At 40.2% G+C, this 23,870-nt stretch overlaps 1 protein-coding gene across 1 annotated transcript in view; it reads right to left on the bottom strand.

The window, feature by feature from the left end:
• ARID1B (AT rich interactive domain 1B (SWI1-like)) overlaps positions 1-23,870 on the bottom strand; it is a 302,895-nt gene that overhangs the window by 71,818 nt on the left and 207,207 nt on the right. Inside the window, exon 6 of the mRNA XM_009887612.1 lies at positions 14,542-14,631. Within this exon, the coding sequence (XP_009885914.1) occupies positions 14,542-14,631 (90 nt within the window). The remainder of the gene's footprint in view (positions 1-14,541; positions 14,632-23,870) is intronic.

Genomic DNA, 23,870 nt, shown 5'->3' with positions numbered 1-23,870 from the left:
AAGTAAGTTTCTCATCCTCGCGCTGCTGTTACTGACACAGTAGGTGACACTGGCTGAAGGACCTTCCTGCCCTTCTGTGGTCAGCCTCTCTGTCTGTACACTGGTGACAAAGCGCTGTACGAAAGGGGACAGTATCTGCGTTGTAGAAAGGAAAGGTGGTGTGCACTTTACCAGAGATCATGCTTTGAGTTCAAACACATCTGACCAGTTTTTGAGTCCTCCACAAACCTTTGCCATACAGCATACTTCTCCATCCGCTAAAACCCCGTCAGAGAGACAACAAGCTCGATGTCACAGGTCATAATGAAAAAAAACCAGAAGCTGAGATGATCTTGCACCCCCTTGTGCCCAGTCCTTTCATGCTACGAACAGCTCAACCCGTAACATGCTAAAACGCTAACAAGTGCAAGAATATGCACAGAGTTTTCCTGATCTTTGTGCAAGCCCCAAGACAAGGGATTTGATCACACCTGAACTGCCTGGCACCCGCTCTGCAGGAAGTCGGACGACACGCACTGGCACACAGCATGGCAAATAACCAAGGGCGAAACGGTGGCTTGGAAACTGGTCTGTACTGGTTGGAAAACTCCACACTTCTGCAAAGCAAAGCTCACGCAACCTTCTCCACTTAGCTTTATTTTGAAACAGACCCCTCTATTTTTAAAATCGTTCCACCCTGCGCACAAATCTTATTACAAAGCCTATGCCTTCTGCCGACAGTGCTGTAACTAATTTAGAAACCTAATACAATCGTATGTCTGTATGAAATAAATGCTCACATTCCCGACACGCATACACCATATATATCGCACTTGTGGGATCCATTTAAATGAAAAATTTTGTACTGGTCACACTAAGATTTTTATTATAAAGATAGTAAAGTTACTCCTGTATCTAGTACAGAAGTGAGGGTTTTCTGTTCAATGTGGGCCTTTTAATCTACACAAGATAACTTTCCAAACATTGTGCTAAGGATAAAGGTTTTTCAGCCCAGTTATTATCGCAGGCAGTACTTTTCCTAATACCGCAAGGATGGATGACACATTGAAAATCTATTGTTTGTACAGGTTGTAGTAATTTCCAGTAGTGATGCAGAGTCTGCTGGTTGTTGAATCTAATGGAGAACATGGACTAATGGCTAATGGAGAACATGGAGAACATCAGTTTTAGCCAGCTCAGCTGTCATCAGAAGGGCTCCTGAAGGGACCAGAGTAATATGTGAAATAAATGTTTCCACTCAAATGACCTCTTCTTCAGGAAACTTCTCCTAATCTTTTTCTGATGCTGTGGAGTGGACTGCGTGGCTACGTGTACAGTCATAAATAAAGCATGCCAGGACCATTCCCTGGCCTGGAGAGTGGAGTGTCATGCTCATGTCCACCCAGCTAAACTTTCACACTCAGTCCTGGTAGTCTTATCTGCACGACTTCTGTGCACAGTCTCTTGTGCGGCCTCATCCATGCCCTGGGCTGTGGCTCAGAGAGTGCTTACAGGCATCGGCCAAAACCATGCTGTGGGGCATGCCAGTACTTCAACAGCAGAGATAACTCTGTAATACTACTCAAACTCATGCTCTGGTCTTAGTTTACAGAGATGCTGATTGACACAAACAGAACAGAACAGACTCCTGATGTGAGGCATGAGTTTCATCATCCCAGAGGGTCCAAGATCCCTCGCAAATGAGGTTGGCTTTGCTATCTTCTCTTGAGCATGGACAAGTAAGGAACTAAGGAAAAGAGAGCCCGAAATTCAGGAAGAATAGCTGTGCTGTATTATCTTCTATCACTGTCTGCATACTGCGTTGAAGCATGGCCTTAAAATAGGACATGCTCCAACTTCCTCCCAGAGAGCAGATGAGTCATTTCAGCTATAGACGTGATGTGGAGAAGAAGGTAAGATCACATCTTTACTGTGATCTGGACTCCATTACAACAAAGAGTTTATCCTCATCTACCTTTGTGAGACCCCAGTGATTGTTCAGAGATCAGTGCATGAGTTTGAAGTGTTTCAAATACCTGCAGAAAGCTCAGATGTCTTGGAGAGAAAAGGGTTCCTGGTCAAGGCATTAACATTCTTGCATCACAAAGAGAAAACAACATCAATTCTAGAAATCTTATCAGAAATGAAAGGGAGCAGCTGGCATACATTCATTTTTCCTTATTTACACACATTTTCCCTAGTGTTCAACTTCATTTTATAACCAATACAAAAAGAAATAAATTTTCTTTCCAGAAAATTAGATCTAAGATAAAGTTTGCTTTTGTAAAGAAGGGAAGTAGGATTACATTAGAGCTGCACTGGAGTAAAGGTGGTGGAATGATTAAACAGCCAGACTGCATCTGACACGTCAACCCCTGTGACGACAAGGTGAGGGTTTTTGTCTTTTAAATAAACTGCTAGGAAGCAGCTATGAGTTAAGACTTTAAAAATTGCAATGGCAACATGCTCATCAGTGAACAAATCTGCTCCCTTCACTTAATACTAGTGATAAAAGAGGTACAGATGATGCTTTACTTGCCACCACAACAAGAGATTACTTCCTGAAAAAACACTTGAGTGGATTTTGCCAAACTAAGCTATTTCAGGAGTAGCTGAATAAAGTGACCCTGCCAGAAGTATTCTCTTCCTTTTCAGTTATTTTTTATACTACATTTACATGCCTAAAGAATGGCTGTCTTTATTAGAACCCAATTTAAAGTTGTAGAGCCATCTTTACATTTTTTTAGTTCTAAATGGAACAGTAGCATACTATTAACAACCAGCACACCATAACTATAATAAAATATGTTTGCATGTTCAAATAGACCATACATAAAAGGTTTAAAAATGGTCAGGTAGCAGCATATTTTTCTTCTTTCTTTTTAGCAAAATATAGAGAAAAAGTACAAAATGGGTAATGCTTACGACAGCAGGCTTCTGCTCCTTTGATAAAAGAAAAGACAAAAATGAAGTTTCTGTTGTCCTATACAGTATGAATATCTGGTAATATACATCATATAGCTAATACCATTTATGATGCCTTTGTAAAAACATTTAAAATCTTGTTTTTCCTTCATGCATATGTACACAAAAAACCAGATAAACAACAGTAAATTACTAAAGCTTCATGAAATTATGCACTAAGGTTGTCTTAATCACATTTGTACACTGACGGATACAAAATCACTTACAAAATCATCTGTCTATTGAATACTATCTCCTTAGCATTAACCTTGAAAAACACCCACCCAATGTGCTGGGTGTTGCTGTAAAATCTGAAATGTATTCTTTTGATATTTTAAAGTCTTGGCTTGAATATGAAAAGACCTTTCCAGGAAAGCAGGAGTTCAAACACAAAGGAAGTGACTGCAGAGTAACAAGTTACTGCACATCAGCTGATGGACAGCAACTGTCTACTGGCACACACTTAACCCACAGTCAATGAGAGGTCTTTTGATTTAGCCAGGAGTAGTGCATCGATTTTCATGAGTGAATTAAACCTGAAAACACGTGGAACACTTACTCATTTTAAGCTTGGGAAAACTTTGGAGTTGACGGCAATAGCAGATCATCATTAAATTACACATTTGATAAATAAAAAATGTGGAAAGATGCAACTTGCAATGGTACTTTGTAAAAAAGAACTTACGTAAGAAAAAATACACCAGGCTATCGCTCTTTCTAAAGAGGCACGCTTAGTGACACAGCATGGGACCAAAACAACTGAGGAACCCTTCTGAGTAGGAACAAGGAAGTTCCCCTTGTTCAAGGGCAGAGGCTAAAGAAGGGGCTAGACAGGCTTGTTACTCTGAAAATCAGGGAATAAGAAAAGCAGAAACAGACTGGATGCATTCACTAATTATCAAATAATTAGAGAAAAATAACATAAAATTATCTACTTGCAAATCAGCTCAAAAAAAAAAAAAAAGTGAAAAGAGATATTTTCCACGACCTGTAAAGGACAAACTTGTTTTTGGGGGGTTATCACACAAATTTCCAGCGCTTGGTATATTAGCAAGGCACTGGCCAGTACCCTTGAGAAAAAAGAGCAAATGTTTGCACACCCATGACACAGTTTTTGGCAGACTTTCCTTCCTCAGCCAGCCGTTTGGGTTGCATTCACTATCTCAGGATTTTCAGCAGAGAATACAACAGAATTGAGACAGATCTAAAGCAGCGACTCCCAAACGACGCTCATCTGTGGGTAAACAACACTGAGACAGAAGTGGCAGGGTAAAGCTAAACAAACGAAAAACAATATTCTGTGCAGTGGATATGATAAAATTTGGCAACCTGCTAGCATAAACAAACGAAAAACAATATTCTGTGCATGATAAAATTTGGCAACCTGCTAGCACGGCAGGATGATTCGGAAGATCACAGTTAGACTGCAATTCTCCCTAGCCCATCCGTCTCAGATGGCAAGGACAGCTCAGGAAGTTTTTGGACTGGTGAACCATGTCTGGGTTTTTGTCCAGCTAAATACATCCACAGTCAGCACCTCAGAGCACTGTGAGGAACCAAACATCCAACAGAACAAGACTCACACGTTAATGAAGTGTTTTAGTAATTGAAAGAGTTCGTTACTCTCACATAAGCCTGACATATCACGACCCTAATTATGCAACCAGGTTGATCTGCACAGACTGTCAATGGCACTGGAACAAACATCTCCAAATGGTGTGTTCAAACCTGGAGATGAGCAGTTTACAGACTGTAGGAGCTAACAAAATACTGTTGTGCTATTGCTTATCGGGGGCCAGTGCTACCTGGCCACAAACTACTTACTGTCACTTGCAAAGAATGGCATGGTACCTCCCTAAGGTGCTACTTAAAATATATGTTAAAAGGACACAGTGAGAGAGATTTAGATACTGGAAAAAATCTAAGCAGCCAAATATTTTATAGCAGTCTAAACAAATAACAGCGATGAAGAAACTGGGGAAGGTTTGACCCGTGTACCAGAATGCAATCCAAGTAAATCAAGTGAAACCATGTGGGTGTGAGAAGAAAACTGGCCTCTAGAGCAAGCAGGCACAAGATTTCCTTACATTCAAGATAATGTACTTTCCTCAGCTCTTATTCTCACTTTCCAGAAGCCAACCTTACTAAAATATGCCCAGCTGGACTGGTGACAGCACATACGAAACCTACGTATGTCATACATGGAACATCAGACTTAGCAATGTATGGGTTGGGTGAGCATGAGTAGATCAGCTTGCAGTGTAAACCTCATTTAGATGATGCAAACACTAATTCTCAGTATTTCTGTCCAGCTAATAGGCTGGTAAAAAAAATATAAATCAGATAAATAACACACCTTCACAAACAGATGGCAAACAAGACTCTGATCCATATTTAGCACAGCAAAGTTGCAGTGCTGCACCAATACAGTATCTTTGGATGGCTCTGGTATGAACACATGGTTAGATGTGTTCTAAGCAGCAGCACTGACATGGGTAATACTTAAGTATTGAATACGCCAGATCTTTGCTAATATCCCTGGTACCATGTGAACACTTCTGCTGACAAGTAACTTGGACAACTGAAGGGTAGCAGCACAAAAAAATGTACTGAGACCATTGACATAGGAGAAATTAAGAGGCTTATTCTTTAGCCTCTAACAAGAAGGCTAATAATAATCTCGATATTAAGTTTTTTACTCAAATAAAAGCTAAAAAAAGCTTTTAAAATCCTCATTTATTTATCAATTTATTTCACAAACTATCTTTTAAAAAAGTCCCAAAGAGAAAGTTCTTTATTGTTTTCTCATTAACCATGAAAAAAATTAATGTAATTTCTACATTGAGCTCTTTCTTCAGCCCACATAAAACCTTGTTGTCTTCTACAAGTCCATCAGGGTGCCACCAAAAACATTCAAAGTTCTCTGGGCCAGAGTAACAGTGACATGTCCCTTTGGTATCTGGACATTTTTATATTGGCATCTGCTAATATCTGCAGAATGACCACCACACTTCTTCACACCCATTCAACAAAGAATGTTGCTTTGTCTATGTGAAATAGCAGCTACAGAAAAGATCGACTTTGCAAAATTGGGGGTTCCCACAAAGATCACTGCAGTATTTCTCCTTTTCACAAAAGGATCAATGTCTGTTTAAGAAAAAGCGCTGGATTGGTTTTATTTTTTTTTTAAGTATTTTCTTATTATGCTTTAATATCTATCTTACAGTCTCCTCACTGTTTATTTGTCTGACTGGTTCTCTTCACAATGTGAATAGCTTTGGGGAAGATGGAAACTAATGATCTAGCTAAGGTTTTAACCCAGACCCCCTAGTGTTTTACCAGCTGTGCTATTAGGTTAACTGGCTGAGTCTCTTCTGCTTCACTCTCTGATATTACAAAACCCAGTCTATGTATAGCATGCAATAATGTTTAAATTTTTCCCACCCCTAAATGTCCCTCTGCTACTGCCTAGCCTTGAAATTCATATAATCTATCATTGATAAATTAGAATCTGGGGAAGGATCAGACAGATTACCCAGATGGTAGCTGGGGAAGAAATATCCAACCTTTCCTAATGCAAGCCTTGCGTAATGCTCTCTGATGTAAATTTTAAGTGCTATACTGAGGGCAGAGAAGGAAAGGCATTTGTGGAGATGCTGATGCACAAACAAAACAAAATAAACCATTGCTCACCCACCATCTTACACATAATTTGTTACTATAACCTGTCTTACGCTAGATGCTTTTACTATGGTGCTCGGAAGATCAGGGTAACAGTGAACTGCAGCACAAAAGCATCCCACCCTACCTTCCCAATTGCCCCCAAAGCAAATCCTCAATTTCAGTAGGTAGCTTGGGCTGCTGGAGTTAATCTGAGCAGCAAGATGAAAAACCTGAGGAGTCCGTCTGCTTTATACAATCAACATTTGTCTAAGTTTCCCTAATAACATGCATACTTATGAAAATCACAGAGGAGAGCAAAGAAGGAACGGCATTTTTCAACGTGTAATGTGCAAAGCCTGCAGGCTTAATGGTCTAAATTTCAGGTTTGAAAAATTTACCCTCCCTGGAGACTCCTGTTCAAAGCTTCCATGGATCAACTCAGATCTTCCTTTTCATGAAGTAAATATATTGAATACCATGAGATATATATGGATTTTGTGGACAAGACTAAAATATGCACCATGTGTCTTTTCTGTCTTGCACACACGTAAGATAAATCATAATATTTTTACAAAAATACAAAATCGGCATGTTGTCCTCAGTCCCAAAATGCCTTTGCCTCAGTCTTATTTTACCATGAGTTATGATTTGACTGATTCTTCCCTTCCTTGATTTGTAGCTGTTCCCTGACGAATGTTTATTCTGCAGCCTTTTGGGATCCTTTGGGATGGAAAGAACTATCCAGTGTCAGCTATTAATATATACATTATATAGATTTCAGCTCACTGACCTATATATTAACTTCAAAAGACATAAAGGGTCTTAGATGAGAGGTTCTTTATTTTTAGAGAAGCTTCATAAAAAGGTTAACTTAGGTACAGAGGGAGCAGAGTGTCCTGGAAATTACCGTGCTCTCGAACAGGCAGACCGCAGGCGGCTCCCAGTCTATAGGCCACGATGGGAAGCTGTCCCAAGGGACAGGCCTCGTACCCCAGTAACTTCACATCAAGCCTGGTGACAGGAACATTGACTGTCACTTTGTCAAGTTCTTCATCACTGACTGCTTGTGGCTTATCTCACTCCCTGAGCCCAGAGGCAGGGAATCTGACGGCTGCCTAATGAAGTCAGTGGAAACTTTTCTATTGAGAAGTCTCTCTGCTAGCAACTGTATAAACTCTCTCAGAATAATTCAATTCTGCTCCCTAATCTCAAAAGAAAATCCCCGATTTAGTTTAAAAAATGAAATAAAGATTCACCCCAAGTATAACAAGATTTAACATCAGCAAGAAGAAAGCAATGACCAGCTGCTAGTACACAAAATTTACTTGGGAGACCTGATTCCAGGTTTTGATTGTACAGACATTACTATCTACTTCAAATTCTACTTCTGCAGTTTTGCTCTCTCCCAGCATGGCTTATCACATGTAAATCATACCCTTTCCTCCTTTGGCTCTTCTTGCAGATGGCCAATACTGCTGTATATTTAGTGTAGCCCACAACTCATCAGATCCACCTAAAGCTAAGACTGGCTGGTATATGTTTGAAATCCAAGTACAGCCTGAAACCAGCATCTTGAAATGGCAACTGATTTCTTTAAGAATTAACCTGGTTTGGAAAAGTAATATCATTTCTGATTCTTTCGGGCAAGAAAAGCAGTTCTTCCTGCAATGCTTGAGACAAACAGACACAAAACTATTCACTCCCACAGCTCAGAGTGAAAACTAGAACCTTTTGTCCCAAAGACCTTGATTACTAGTCAAAGTAGACATACTGTAAGCTTTTTTGTCGTGCGTTGCTGTATGATGTAGTACAATACAAACAGGTACCAAAATGGGGGTCTTGGGTGCTACTGCAATTAAAATAGCGGAGAAAAATAGTGTGTATACATTTAAAAAAACTGCTCATCAGAACAACACTACACTTCAGTGCACTACACATCCACTTTTACAATCAAATTAAAAATACAGTAGTAAAAAACCTGATGGCCTGATCCTTTTTAAAGACTGTTGATAAATTCAGTGCTCACTAAATTGAGAAACTAACGTAATTTTTTGAGCCACCAAAGAAGTTTAGTGCATGGCTCTACTGCATGGCTCTGCTTTCACATACAGATTAGCTCTGTATGTTCCTATGCATCATGTTCTTATTTCATCACGTGACTTGAGATGAAAAAGGGATGTTTTACGGTGCTACCCTTGCAATGAAATAACTCCTTGTAAAGACACGTGACGGTTTCAACTAAAACCTGCCTTTCCTCCTTACATGACGTACTTTTCTGGCTGTTGAGGGCACAATTCCTATCACCCCAGTTTTCTATGGATGAAAGATGTCCTACCAGCCTGGTGCGGTGTTCCTGCATACCAGCTGGAGCTCAGCTCCTCTGCACTGACCCAACTGGAGATCGCTATGTGCAGAAGAGACACTCAAACATACCTGTGGCTTTGCACTCAGTGCATGTCTCGAGCATCTTTCTTTAAGAGCCTGAAACACTTCAGTCTATATCAAGTAAACTTATTACCAAGTCTGATTTAACCTTAAGTGGTGTCATCGTTAACGTGGCAAGCAGAAGAATTTTAATGACAAGAATCATTTTATTCTCTAGCTCCTCAGTGCTCTGAATAGATCCCAAATCCCCAAATGAGAGCAAAAAACATATTCTCAGGGAAAAAGTCTTTTTAAGATCTAAAAGCAAACTACAGTATCTTTTTTGTTGCAATAAGAATTCTTTGATCTATTTTCTTCCTTCTGGTTTCTTTTTTTAAGAAGAAAATAGATTTCAGGGAAAAGAATCTCTACCATCACATGTTAGTATTAAGCCATAAATCTGATCAGGAATTGTAGGTGGAAAACACCAGATTGGTATTCCGTGTCTTCCACACAAGTGAAAACATTTATATTTTGTTAGAAGAAAATACATGACAGTGGAATTTACATGATGACTGCGCGCAAATAAGCATGCCCAGAAAACAGTTAAAGGGGAGAAAAATACCTATATGAAATCTAATGGGCAAATTAGGAAATTGTAGTTACACGAATTCAGTTGCTACTTAGTGTTTATAGGGAAGCACAGAGAACATCAAAATGCCTGATCACATCCCATCTGTTACAACCTCTTGCTGGATAACATCTTGCCTGACAAAAAAGCTATTTAAATTTACTACATTGCAGCTACTGATAAATATCACTTCTGTGAAGATCTAATACTAAATAGGGACTAGATCTGAGGATAAAGCTTACAAGCAGTTGCGTCAAAAAGATCCAAATTTTGCTTCATAAAACACCTGTACTCCTACAAGCAAGCCTGCAGTTTCTTACTCCCTGTCCCTGCCTGTGATACGTTTTTAATAAAGCATACAACTGTACAACAATCCTCAAAAGCTGTATCACGTCAACAACAGAAAGAAATAAAGCTAGAATGGAAAGAATGACACAAATAAAGAAAAAAGAAAAGGTACTAGGAGGAGGTGACGGAGAAGAGGAAGGCTACTATTCAACAATTTTGGAGGTGCTTACTCCAGGCACTTTCCACACAGATCTGACAGGCACAGAATGGTGCCATGAAACTGCCTCCAGCAATGGAATACATTTTCCAGCACATCACAGCAGCTGCAACGGCATCAATTCTGCTTGCAATCCATGTCCAAACAGAAAAGTTCTCAGTGGTCCTATTTCAGCATATCTCAAGGACTAATTAAATCCTCATTACTATCTTCTAATTATTCCAGTGCTCTGGGATTTCACTGAGCAAGTCCCCAATGGTGCATTAGATGAAAAGGGTTAAATAACCTGTGTTGATTTTGAGACTCCAGCTCTATTTCAGACCTTTAGCATATCATCAGCATTATCATGAATATTTAACTACATACCGCTGTGAAAATTATAAGGAGAAAACAATTAAAGATTTTTTAAAAATTAATTCTGACCCATATACATTTGCACTAATAAATAAGGCTTCTTTAAGTATCCCCATTATGAGAGTGCTTGCTAGAGTAATAACGTGAGTCATTAACTGTTTCCATTAAACTCAATGGTTTTCAGGAGCTCCCAATTCACTATTTTAATCTAAGACTGAAACCTGACATGTACATATCCAACTGGATAAGCATGAAAAATATTACTTAAAAGTAGGTAAGTTCTCTAAGCTTTTTCAAAATCAGGTAAGGAACCATTCATTTCTGCAGGAGTAAAAGTGCTTATTTCATCATTATTGTGACACATATTCTACTATTGGTATTTTCGTAGGTGAGTATTCATATATGCAGATGGACATCTCCGTTAGGTTACAAAAGTAAGAGTGGGAGTACAAGCTAGTGGCCAGGTTGGACGGCTTCTTTTTCACACTGCAGCTTCAGGAAACTGATACAGGGAGTCAATTTGCATATGCTGGATTTCAATTTGATCCACACAAATAACTTCTAACCCACTGAGCAGTTTTGGCTACTAAGCACATCCTCAAAGTGTGGCTTGCAAGACCCAAACAGATGAGATAAGTAGATATGGCTGAATACAGGGAACTCAAGTGATTGTGTACCTCAATTACTTGCCAAATGGTTATGACAGCTGTGGTATCACTGCTGTCCTACCTCTGGGGGCTGATGTAACTAAAGTTTTTAAAAAGCTTTGACTTCAATAAACACAAAAAATCAAACCCCTACTTTTGATCATAGTAAAGAAAAGTCTGGAGTAGCCACATCAGAAACAAAGAGCAAAACATGCATCCTTTCCCCCGAAAAGCATAGCAGGTTTCATTGACTAGCTTAATTAGTCGTGAGTACATTTTCATGTGGTATCCCCAAGTAACAGTAACTGCTGGGATTCAGCAGCAGTTAAATGCACGTGTAGGTGAGCGGATATGGCTACTCCTGCTTCCCCAAGAGACTTCTGACCTGCACAGGCTGCTTCCTCTGTCTCCAGAGCAATCTGCTCCGAGAGTTCATTAAGGTATATGGGACTTACTTCAAGTCCCAGAACTTTCGAAGACATGGGAGCTGAGGCATAGGTTATGCACATAGAAGTACATGCAATTTCTTATTGCCCAGGTAGACAATGTGTGTTGGTAGAACAGAAAAAGTTTCACTGATTGGGCATCAAACAACAGTGGCCAGTTATTGATTCTGGGAGAAGAACAGAAGTGGGCTGCCTAGAATAGCCCACTCAATTTACACTGACCCAGGTCCAAATGTCCTACATCCTGAGCAGGACATGAAAAATTTTCAAATTATTTTTAAAAAAGTAAGCGTTTTTATGCTTATTACAAAAAGTACGAAATAAGCTATATAAAAAGCAAGCTGAAGAGCACAAAAAATCCAGTCCCCCAAGAAACTCCCATTACTGTACATACGCATATACGTTCCAACTCTCCCCCTTCCACACACAGAATGTACATGTAAAAATATGCTCATTGTTTTATGCTGCACTGTATGACAGGGGATATATAGTCTTAGGCAGGCAAACATAAAAATCCCAGCTGGGTGCTGAGTGACCATGGAAAGTAGGGTAAAATATAATCAAACACTTTCATAATAAAATAAGTAGGTGTAAACTTAATGGTTCAAGACAGTGGTCTAGCATCCAGAAGTGCTACAGCTCAGACTCCACCTATCAATCAAGTTTCACAATATCTGCTAAATAACATTTTTTTCAAGTATTGAGAGCAGAGGATTCTGCTCAAGAAACGATTAGTAGTCTTTTGTTCATTCAATTCTCTCTCTAAACAAGGAAAGAAATGTTATACAAAGTGCTAAAACAAACATTACCTTATTCTATGGAGGGTCTCTGGGTTTTTTGTTTTCATTTTCTTTTTTTTCTTTTCTTTTTTTTTTGGAGAAAGTGTATCAGTAAGCCAAGAGTTTAAATTACTGTAACAGATGCCTATGGATCAGGTGTCCTTAGCAGCAACGATTTTCTGCTCAGGTTTTTATCAGTAAATGACAAGCACCTTCCCTTTGAGTCCGCATCACTCCCCCCCCTTCCTTTCTTCAAGTTCAGTGGAAAGCAGTTCAAGCAAGCAAAGGAATCAACTAATGTAACAGCCTTTTTAAAAGGTGAAGTTTTCCATTTCAAAGGAGCCTCTAATCAATGACAGGGCGCAAAAGGGAATGCACGCATGTTTATGCGCCTATAGCACAGACTTTAGAGAAGCTTTGGGGAACATGTTCTGCAAAATCAATATGACCTAGCTAGTTACAAATTTCGTATCTGCTGCATGAAACGAATGGACTTCTTGTACAAGCTGGGTCACAAGGATCATGCATATTGCATCAGATTTTGCATATGAAGAGTGCAAAAACTGCAACATTCCCAAACACATTTTCTCTAAGAACATACCCACAATTCTCACTCCTCTGCAATGAGGAAGAACCTGGCTAAATCAACCCATAAATTTCATTTCTCTCACTGTTATTTACTTGTTTGACCTCCCAGCTATGGCAGCTGTCTTCTCTGTTTTACTTTTGAATACCCCTCTGCCTCCCCCGACCATATAATGACCCTCCTTTTTGTTCTACAGCAATGGAGAGGTTCAATCTTTCCAGCTCGGTCAGACCTGCCTAACTCGTCCCACAAAGCCAGGTGAGGAACACACGCTGCAGAAATAATTATTACTGGGCAGTGTTAACATTTTGTGCCAAGACCTAGTCGTGCCAGAAACTGCACACATCTTTCTGATATGCTTGGGTCTTCGACGCCTCAATCTGATCCACACTGCCTTGTGACATTCTATCCCACAAAACAACATGTATTTGTATCGGGTACAGATGCCATTCTTTTTTCACCAAACATGTACATTATTCTAAAAATTTCTGAATGCAAAAATAAGTCCCTGCACTCACAACTGTATAAAGAATGACTGAAAAGGAAACAAAATAAACGAGTTGAGTGTGGAATTCCGTGTTTCATGTTCTCATTAATCAGCATTCCTGGAGGAGGGGACATCCAACACAGAAAAAATAGCAAAAATAAAGACTCTCTCCTCTTTGTGAGTCCTCTTAGTTCCTCCTGGATGCTATCCCAGAAATTTGTCGTTCTGTGAGTTCAACTTGTTTCACTGTGAGAAAACTTCTAGCATTTATGGTATCCCCATATGGTGCTACTTGGAATATTTCTGGTAGCAAGACATTTTAGGAGGGGCATTTCATAAATAACTCCCCGTTTATCACAGTTATCATGTGTCAGTTTTGCAAGCTTGTCGCTGGCACATGTTAACCACTGCATGGACAGGATGCCCAGTTTACAGCCGTTGATTGTATGTACAGCCACGCAACAAAGCTGTGACAACTATCTTCCATGAGCTAAGGAGGAAGGAGGCGAAAGGAAAAGGGCTTAAAGTTTATAAATGGTAACATTAAGGATAAAAAACGCTCTGTTTATTTTTGTGAACACTTGCTAGGAAGCACCCTTTTAGAACAGTGCTGTTGCCTGTAAGGCTTTCCCCTTGCAAGATTTCCAAACCTTTGAACCGTTTCATCTAAATAGTTGTTTCCCCTTTATATTTAAAGATCTTTTTATTTCCAGAACTGGCCAGAGGACTAGCTATTGTGTCCAGGCAAAGACATCAGAGATGAGAATTTTAAGAACGGTAGCGAAACTGCAGTGCTTGTAGCTAGCACTATTTCTATACATCTTAATTCCAAGATAGACAACGAAAAGTTGAATTCTCTAGGATATGAATCAAGCATTTACAGCAAAGCGTCTTTATACTCTGAGCATTCACTGTATTTTGAGAAAGCCTTGTTTCCAATTATATTTTGGTAAAACCTGCTATTCAGTTGCTCTTTCCTCAGAGAAGGAAACCCCCTGAGCCTTTTACAATGAGGACTGTCATTATTTTCCCTGAGAAAAGAAAAGAAATACCAGGAAATCTCACATTGCTAATGTGCAACTTAAAATGAAGGCTGTATTTGGCACCAACTAAAAAAGCCCCAACACCTAACAAACCTCGGTCCTGTGGCATTGGTGACTGGCTCAAGGCAGGGTGGGAGCTGGATTCTGACTGGCTGCCAGGAGGCTGCGGTGGCATCTGACTGCCTGTAACACACAGAGAAAAAAGGGAAAACAGACTTGCTTTTAACATTGCAATGCACAAAACCAAGCCTTGCTGCATTTTTCGACCACTCAACATCAAAGAAACTACCAGCTGTATAAGGTAAAGACAGAGCTCAACAGGTCTAGCTTTTTTTCATTTTTTTTTATTCTTTTTCCTTTTTTTTGTTTTTTGAAACCCACAGAGGAAACATGCATAAACATATTTAGCAACAGGCATGGCGAAATGTTCAATTTCGTATTGAGTGAGTTCCCAACCTCACCGACATGATCCAATTTATAGCTGCAAATCTCCTGACACATATTTCTGTTAGAGAGTTTAACAAAATCCAAGTCTGCTGAACAATAGGGCTCATCCTGCCGAGCTTAAACTGGCCTCCAGCCAGGCAGACATGGACTGCTGCCAACTATATTACCAATGAAAAATTCAGTCAATACAAAAATGACTAACAACAACAGTTTAGAAAGTATTTCAATGAATCAGTGGTTTTAATATTATTTGAATGTCCACATAGAATATGGGAATAAAGAATAATATGTAGGTGCACGTGGTGAAACTGAACCGTGTTTGAAAGAGATCAGACAGAAGGGTGTATCTTATTATTCAAATAAAGGCAAAAGGAAGATATTTGCTTATTAAAATATCCATCCAGAACAGACAGACCCATTTTTATAGCCTTGTTCAGAAGACACCCACGCAGTTTATCCACTGCTGTCTACCCACCACAGAGAAGAACAGCACTCACAGTGCCGTCTGTGAGGCTCAGGACACAAAATCTTCCCTTTCATATTACTGATAGTAAAGCAGGTGTTTATTGCACAGATGCAAGTCACTCCTCTGGGTCACCACTCCACACTGTGTCAAGCGGGGAGGTCCACACTACCACCCTCCCACTGCCACACCACCCCAATGGCCTTGTGCCCAACAGCAACCTGCCAGAGCCTGAGCAGGAATAAGAACAAGACTTGGATGTACGTCCCCTGGGACTCCTCTCTGCTGCTGGTCTGAGACACGGCTGCTCTTGACAGCCCAAGCGACTTGAAGACCACCTCAGGTCAGGAAGCAAATACATACTTTAAGCATTTAGACACTGTAGTGATGAGTGCGGCATAAATGGCAGCAGACAGATTTGTACCCCTCATTCTCAGAAATTGCTCAGATTGTTCTCCATTTGAAAGAAATGGAAAGAATAAAAACACAGGCAATAGATTTGTGCCTGCTGAGACTCATTTCCTCCTGCTCAGGAGCTGCCCCTCCGCAGTGGCAGGAGCGAGAATCCTGCAGCCAGTCCTGGCACTGGGAGCCTGGGCTGATGGGGGGCTAGCAGAGGCTGCTCGCTCTTTAGAGCAACGAAGGGCCCCAAGTCGGACGTAAACACTGGAAAACAAACAGGTCCGCTCTGCCCCGACCACTTCCCACCCTTCAAAGCAACTGGCTCTCAGCACCTACTCTAAAGAAAGGCCAGATTGATAAAGAACAAAAAGAAAATCCATAAAACGTCGAGTGTAACCACTGCCTAGCTATTCAGATGAGGTGCATTTGCACTAAAAAACATGACAGTCAACATTACTGGGAGCAGCTGTGACAACTGTCTCAGAGATGCAAATGCTGGACTGGAGGCAGAATTGCTCCTCCAAAAGACCAAACATGCCACTCAGTGCCGGAGGCTTTGGGATCCACGGCCCATTCACGAACTCTAAAGGCATATGACAATAATATTCTGGCTTATGTTTTGATGTCACTCAAGAGCGGGCGGCAGAGACGGTGAGTGTCTGCATTATAATGAACGCTTTCTGCTTGACAGCAAGGATTCAGTGACTCAAAATTGTAAACAAACAGCAATTCCATGTTAACACAGGGCACTGCCACTTCCACTGTGTATGCCTGAGGCACCGCTATCAGAATACTTCAAGTAGATCTGAACCATCTAAGATTTTTATAAATACTTGAAAAAAAAAAAGAAAGGCAGGGGTAGTCCTGACTGCACCACACAGCTCCCAGTGGGATCCCCCTTTAGGTGGAGGCTTGGCAAACTTTGAGAGACATTAATAGCGCGTGGAAGATTTATGCTAGGCAACATAATTTTGAACACATTTATACAAGGTCTTTAATTTTTTACATCGATAATAACTTCAGTTATCTGGCAGGAGCCTCATCCTGCACAGGCAGATGTTCAAGCACCGACCGGGAGTCAAAGCCTAGAACAGTGTGTGTACGACATGTACAGAGAAATCATTTTCATCTGCATCCTTAGGGAATACAGACTCGGGAGTTTTTCAAATTCACTATTAGCCTCTGCAAACATTAACGGTATTTTACTACCTCACTTTTTAAAGTTTACTTCTGGTCTTTTTCTCTATTGAAAAAAAACTTAAAAGCAGAATTTTTGTTTCACAAGGAAAACAATTTTGTAAACAAGACCAATGCTACACATATTCAAACAAGTAACGAACTTGCAAGAGAAGTGTCCATTATGCTAATTATCAGTGGGTGCCACAAATTATCCAGGTACTGGACACGAAAGTTTCACACCAAAATGTTTTCAGTCAAACTGCCATTTTCCTCAGAAGCAATCTGAAAAGCAAAAAGAGGTTAAGCACCCAAATACCTTTGAAGACTTGAACTGAACTCTTAATTTGGGTATCTAACTCCTATTGATTGGGAGCTGATGACAAGACTTTAAAAACCTTTGAAGATGCTGTCTGCCATGCTTTTTAAGTTTCTTTGTCACGAAAAGAAATGACCTTAAAGATTTTCCATTTCTTTCCTTTAAATAATATTAATCCTTCTCTCTTTCAACCACTATCGTGGTTGGGATTCTTGGAAGACACTTTAAATAATACATGAACAGACTTTTGTATTTTCCAAGGGAAGGAAAACTTCTACGAAAGAAAAACAACCTCTTTTCTTTTTAAATGTAAATTCTACAGCTATTTAAGAGAGGGAAAAAACCCCAACATATTTTTTTCACTGACAGACTACTGCCTCCTTTGACCCAATGACACACAGATGGAAGTTTAAGCAGGGATGATCATTTCCCATGTTTTCTATAGTATTGTTGCTGCATTGGTGAGATGCCACCTGCCAAAACTTATGCAAAGTAAATAGTATGGATGTTTCACAATATTTTTATTATGCAAGATCACAGCAAATACAATAATGCATGTTAAAAGGATATATGCTGCAACACTAGTTCTTTCACCTAGATTTAACAGAGGAGCAAAATGGTATTCAAATTTATATAGCTACCTTGTAAAATTAGTTGTTAAAACTACTAAAACCAGCAGTCTACCTAATATCATATGTCTGCTATTTAAAAAAAAAGGTAAAGTCAGTTGAAGAGGTGAGAGAATTTAAAAATGCTTAATAGCACAGTTGTAAGCTGGTTTTCTATTTTTTAAACTACGTTAGAAATGCTTTTAGACATTTTGCATGCAACTGAAAATCTATGCTTGAAATAAAGTCAGGAGAGACTGCACTGCACCTTTGGAAAAAATGGATTAAGAAAAGTACTAAATGGCGATTGCATTATGACTACAGCCATGAAATCTGCAGTTAAAGTGTAAAAAGTAAATTCCTTAGAGCCAACATAGCAAGAAAGAGCAGACCTTTGATATCCTGCTGAGGAGGAGTCCTTACAGTGAATTAAGGCCCAAATCAGTAACATTTTGAAACATTCTGAGGGCTCTCTGCTCCCATCACTGTAATGACACTGGAGGATGCTCAGCAGCGAAACCCTGTACCAGTTGGACAATACCTCACAGAATTGTGCCTGAACAATTGAATCAAGAAAGCACTTCACTGATAACAAGTTCCCCCCAGGAAATTACTAGTTAAGGAGGGAAGGAGGGATATCAGCACAGGAATTTTGAGATGTGTGAGGAACTGGGAAGTGGTGGGGCGGGGGACTGATCACAGCCTGTGTTGAAAGGGGAATGTTGGGCTGGAGGAAAGTCAGAAGTTAAAGATCTTGTGGGTTGTCTCTGGGACAATTCTCAATTAAATTTGGGAATTAAGAGCTAGAACTGGGTTAATGACATTGGCTGATTACAAAGTAGGGAAGTTTAGTCAATACAGAAGATGATCAAAATACTATCTAGAAACTGGACCACCATTCGGGTTGGAGTAACAAAAACACAAAGATGTATACTCACAGACCAGAAATAGGCCTTTTCTCACTGAAGAGCTGTGGGGTTATCAGTCAGAAATGGGAGAAGAAAACGAAGGAAAATCTGACCATATTTGTTGACCTACAAATGGTTATAACCTACAAACGGTTATAACTAACGACTTATATGATTCTAACCATTTGATGTCACCCTGAATCAAACAAATTTATTATTACGATAAATTAGGAGAATTGTTTCCAGTAGAGGTAAGGAAACCTAATGCCATTGCTGACATGCCAGCGGTGAGCCTTCAGACAGACAACCCCAAAAAAGCCTAATGCTAACTGGGAATTGGAACAGAGAATGGCTGGCTACCAGCATGATGTGACAGGAGGCTGAAAGAGTGAGTATTATTTAGCATGGCAAAAACTAAAGCTGTGATTTTGTGACTTCTTTTTAAAAATATATTTGTGGCTAAATATCAGGGAGGAAAAGGAGCATGATGTTAAGGATGATAATCAAACAATTACTGGAATTTGAAACAACTTCCTTTTAGGAATAATGAGGTCCAGGAAACCTAGTGATTAAGACGAAATGTGATAAAATAATGGGATTATATCACACAGTCAATGTGACAGTAAATGCTCACAACCGGAAGGGACATTCAGGGTCTCAGATCCCTACATCAGAAATGAAAGATCATAAATAGGCCTCTATATAGGGTTGCTTTAAATGAGCTTTTCAGGAAATTGGAAGTGAGGTGCAAATGACCTCAAAGGAAAGAAATTTTTCTATGGGTAGCATAGAGGGAAACTGGTCATGTGGTTTGTGTTATCTCTCTCATCTTACAAAGCCTATGACCCCTTAAGAAGAAAGATTATTTTCTTCCTTAATTTATGCATTGTAAGTAAGTTTCCTGTTGCATCAACAGTATTTTTTAAATGACTTATTCATTGGAGTAAAAAGCAAGGGTTACCTGCATATCCCCCTGAATTAGGACGCTCAAAATATTAAAACCTTCCTCGTATCCACACATTAACCTGAGCACCAATACTTTAAAAGGCCAGCGACACAAGGACCCTTTCAGACACAGCAGCCGTGGCCCCGCTGAGCCACTCCGGGGGGATACGTGGAGTCAAGCATGCCTGAACCAAGCCTTCTGGCTCTTCTCAGCAACACGCTGCTGCTAATAACCCCTTGCTAGTGCCAGCAACGCTGGTAATCCACTGCCGCCTGCTCACCGAGGCGATTTCCACCTCTCTGACCCGGCAGCTCAGGACCAAGCCTGGAGCCTTCCCGCCTTGGGATGCTCTCGGTGACTGGCTGTGTGGCTTGCTGAAGGTGAGATCGCAAGTGGCTGATTTGTTCTGCCGCAACAATGCAAAGGGTCTGTAAACCCGAAGATTATAAACTTAAGCCAGACTTATGAATGCTCCACATTACAAAAAGTTATCAAGATTGTTGTTGGGCCTGGCCCAGATTTTCTGTATTACTTTTTAAAACAAATGCTCCAAAGACACAAGATTCCCTAACATACAGAAGTATCGCTCACAATCCACATCAAAACAACAAAAGGTAAAAAAAAAAAATTCTCATGAAAGTATATAATTCTCAGACTACTAATCCTTGAAAGTTACACTCCATCTTCTTTTTCACATTTGTGTTACATTTACCATATCAAGGAGTGGGTTGCGAGCAAGTTCCAGAGATGTCACTGTAACCTAAATGCTAAATTGCTCTCAAATCTCCATTAAAAAATGCAACACTGAGCTAAGGTGGCCTGCAGAACCCTAGCTCTGATTTTTCTCCACACACATGCAATAGCACAAACATCTTAATTTCATGACCAGAAGCTACTTGTTTGACATAATATAACATTTAATTCAAAGCAAAGTTGACACTGACAGGATGAAGTAGCTATTCAATATTTTGTTTCATCCTCATTATTCAGCATGTAGTCCCAAGGTATTACTTATGGAACACCATCCAAATGTCACCCTCACTACAGAATAATTCATTATATTATGGACTTTTTAAAAAAAAGAATTAAGTAGATGAAACTGGAGCCTGCCAAACTAGACATCCAAGTTTTATTCCCAGGTTGTATAACCTCTGAGTAAGGTATGAAGACTTTTAACAAACACTCAGGAGTATGAAATGAACTCATTGTTAGTACTGCCTAAACTGACAACGGGCTGAGTGGCAAGGGGCAGGAAAGCAAATATATTGCCCTCCAAGGCCAAACCTAACTTAGCTCGGCAGCAAGAGGGAGACCAGCAGCAGCCACTCCAGAAGTCACCTCTGCATCTGGACCCAAGTGAAGCACCACAGCATTTTTTTCCTGAGATTTTGGCAACAAGCCCAAAGCAAGTTGTCAATGGAAATCTTCCAAAGGCTGCGACTCACCCAAATAATGAATGGACTTCCAGCAGGCCACAGCAAGCACCTGTCTGCCTGAGGACTATTCCCCTCCAACACATTTCAAAATCCTGCTGCAAACCAGGAAGGCACTAGAGCTCCTCAAAATTAAGGATGCATCATTTATTTATTTATATAAGTGAAGGCATAAGTCAGTCTAAATCTAGGGATCGCTGCTTCTCTATCCTCAATAGCATCCACCCCAGACCTGTAATTTCACTTTACAGTTATGAGAAGTTTTATTTCGGGGGATCAAATTCTTTCTGCTTTCTCCTCTGCCTAACTCCGCGTTCATTTAATGCATTATTTCCATTAAGCTCAGGAGAGTTCCCAGCCCAGGGTATTTCGGCTGGAGAGCGATCGAGAATGGCGCAGCCCAGGATAGCAACCAGTTAAATCTTTTCTAATCCCCGCATTCAGAGATGGTGGCGCACAGCGGCTGGCACGCAGAAACTGAATAGAGCAGGCAAGCTCGTATTTCTCTCACCAGGCCAAATTAATAAAAACAAAACCTGATTTCTCCTTCTCGTTTTCCTATTCTTCCTGCTCCCCAATATTTTTCCTCTTTCAAACAATTTTTTTTTTTTTTGTTTGAGAAGCTTAATGTTTGGCTGCCTTCTGAAGAAACGGGCACAGTGACAGATGAAAGGCCGTATTCATCGCCTAATTCAGAATAGGGAAAAACCGACTGCTGTGCATTTAAGATTCTAACAACCTTGCAATTTTGTATAGCCGTTTTCCCCAACCCGTTCTTTTGAAGAAATCTGCTTTTATTCTGTTAATAACTAACCACAGTTGCAGCAGCATGGATCCGATTAGCAGTTCTTATGCTACAAAGGAGAGGGGGGGGAGGGCTGTGAACAGGGTTGCCAATTTGTCCACCTGGGTCCCCAGGAGAAAGATTAGATGAGGCACTTGCTCCTTTCTTCCCCACTCGCTCGCTGCTCTGCACTAGACAGACCTCTTCAAAGCTCAGCCACTGACTTCATTATTTCCCGCCCCCCCCTCCTTTAAAGTCTCATTTAACCGCCCCTCCACATGTTTTGCACTCTGTGTCACAGCGTTCCTCCAAAGCGACGGCGTGAATTGGGATGAGAGGGGTTGGGAGAGGCTGCAGGCACAGCTTGCCCAGCGCTTTCTCTCACGCCTCTACGGGGCCTCTGAATTGCTTTTAGATTTTGTAAATTATATTTTCTTAAATTTGTGCAAACTGAAGATAAAAAGTGTCTGTGTTCTTTAGGGAACAATCCAAAGCCTGTAATCACACCATATTTTTTTACTCTGTCCTTTTAAACCTTTTGTAAAAATGACGGTTTTGCCTGCATTTAGACTGAAGTAGGAGATTGCAAAGGGCTGCATGGACTTAGTCATTCGTAATTACTTGGGACATGACATTACATGTTTGTTAATGCAAAAAGCATATGCTTCGGCTAGAGAAAAAACAGTCTCAATTTCTTTATAAAATGTCAATTAACCAGAATATAAAACTGTAATTGATGCAAGTGCTAAATATCTAAAAGCTCTTAACAAAGGACAGGGTAGTATTTCTTCCTTTTATTTGGCTCATTTCTTCCTTCCAGAAATGAAAGCTATTCTGTCACACACCTGAAACTTAAAACTTCAGAATCCCATTTAGGGAGTTAATCCAAGTTCCAAAAGGAGTAATTTTTCATCATCAGTGCTTGTTCTCTAGACTGCATTTATAACTGCGAGGAGTTTTTCTCTAAGCTGTTCCTCATTGTGACTACTATTTTTGAGAGCCTGAGAAGCACAACAAATGTAGCAGACATACACTTCTAATATTTGCCATCTAATAAAAACCTTAAATCTTAATTTTAACATTGCCAAATATTAACAAAACCGTGTATCGGCTTTCATTTATAGTATTTGCAGTATGAAAACATGCAAGATACAGAAGAAAGGGTGAATGCAAACTGCAATTGCTGTTTCTTATCCATATTTCTTTTCCCTTGATCCAGCTACATGCAAGAATTGCTCAGAATAAATAGTCATTGTCAGGGGGCATCAACTTGGAAGACAAGCAGCGATGGAGTTTCACTCCTCCCTACTCCTTCTGACTCTCTCAAGTTCAGGCAAGCAGGTGGAAATTGGAGCAGCACTGATATGTGGCAATGAACTATTTCGCTAGTCCTGCCTGTTACTTCTCATACTAGTCCACTGCCTGTGATTAACGGGCATTTTAGTAGCAAAATGTATGCGCTGTCATAAATACCACCCTCAAAAGGAAAAAACTCTTGGACAATGTAGTTTTTCTTATTGCATTATGTTGCATATTACACAGCCCTGGTCTCAACAGTTCTCAGGGACGAGGGAGAAAAGGGTAAGTTGAATGCATAAAGGATAAAAGCACCTTGAGGCAAACCCACTTCCAAAAACCATTTGGTGGGTCTGATCTTCCTGAAGACAAGATCTATCATGCCATATTTAATCTCACCCGACAACGATAAGCTCCAAAGACTGGTGCCGAAGCAGAGTAATTCTCCATGTATTTTTAATCAACTGAGAACTTTCATCCAGCGCGCTCCCTCCGCAAGGTCACACACCCCACGCACGGCCACGTGCCTCTCATGCAGTTCGCAAAAGCCAACTTCTATGTCAGCTTCTGTTTGGAAGGGGGAGTATCAACGTTAGCAACCCCTGGTTATATCATTTATAAACATGCAGATGTGGATTAT

This window comes from Charadrius vociferus, unplaced genomic scaffold, assembly GCF_000708025.1.
Source record: "Charadrius vociferus isolate BGI_N301 unplaced genomic scaffold, ASM70802v2 scaffold176, whole genome shotgun sequence".
Taxonomy (NCBI): Eukaryota; Metazoa; Chordata; class Aves; order Charadriiformes; family Charadriidae; genus Charadrius; species Charadrius vociferus.
Note: the sequence above shows the minus strand (reverse complement) of the source record. Positions and strands in the feature narration are given on the sequence as shown.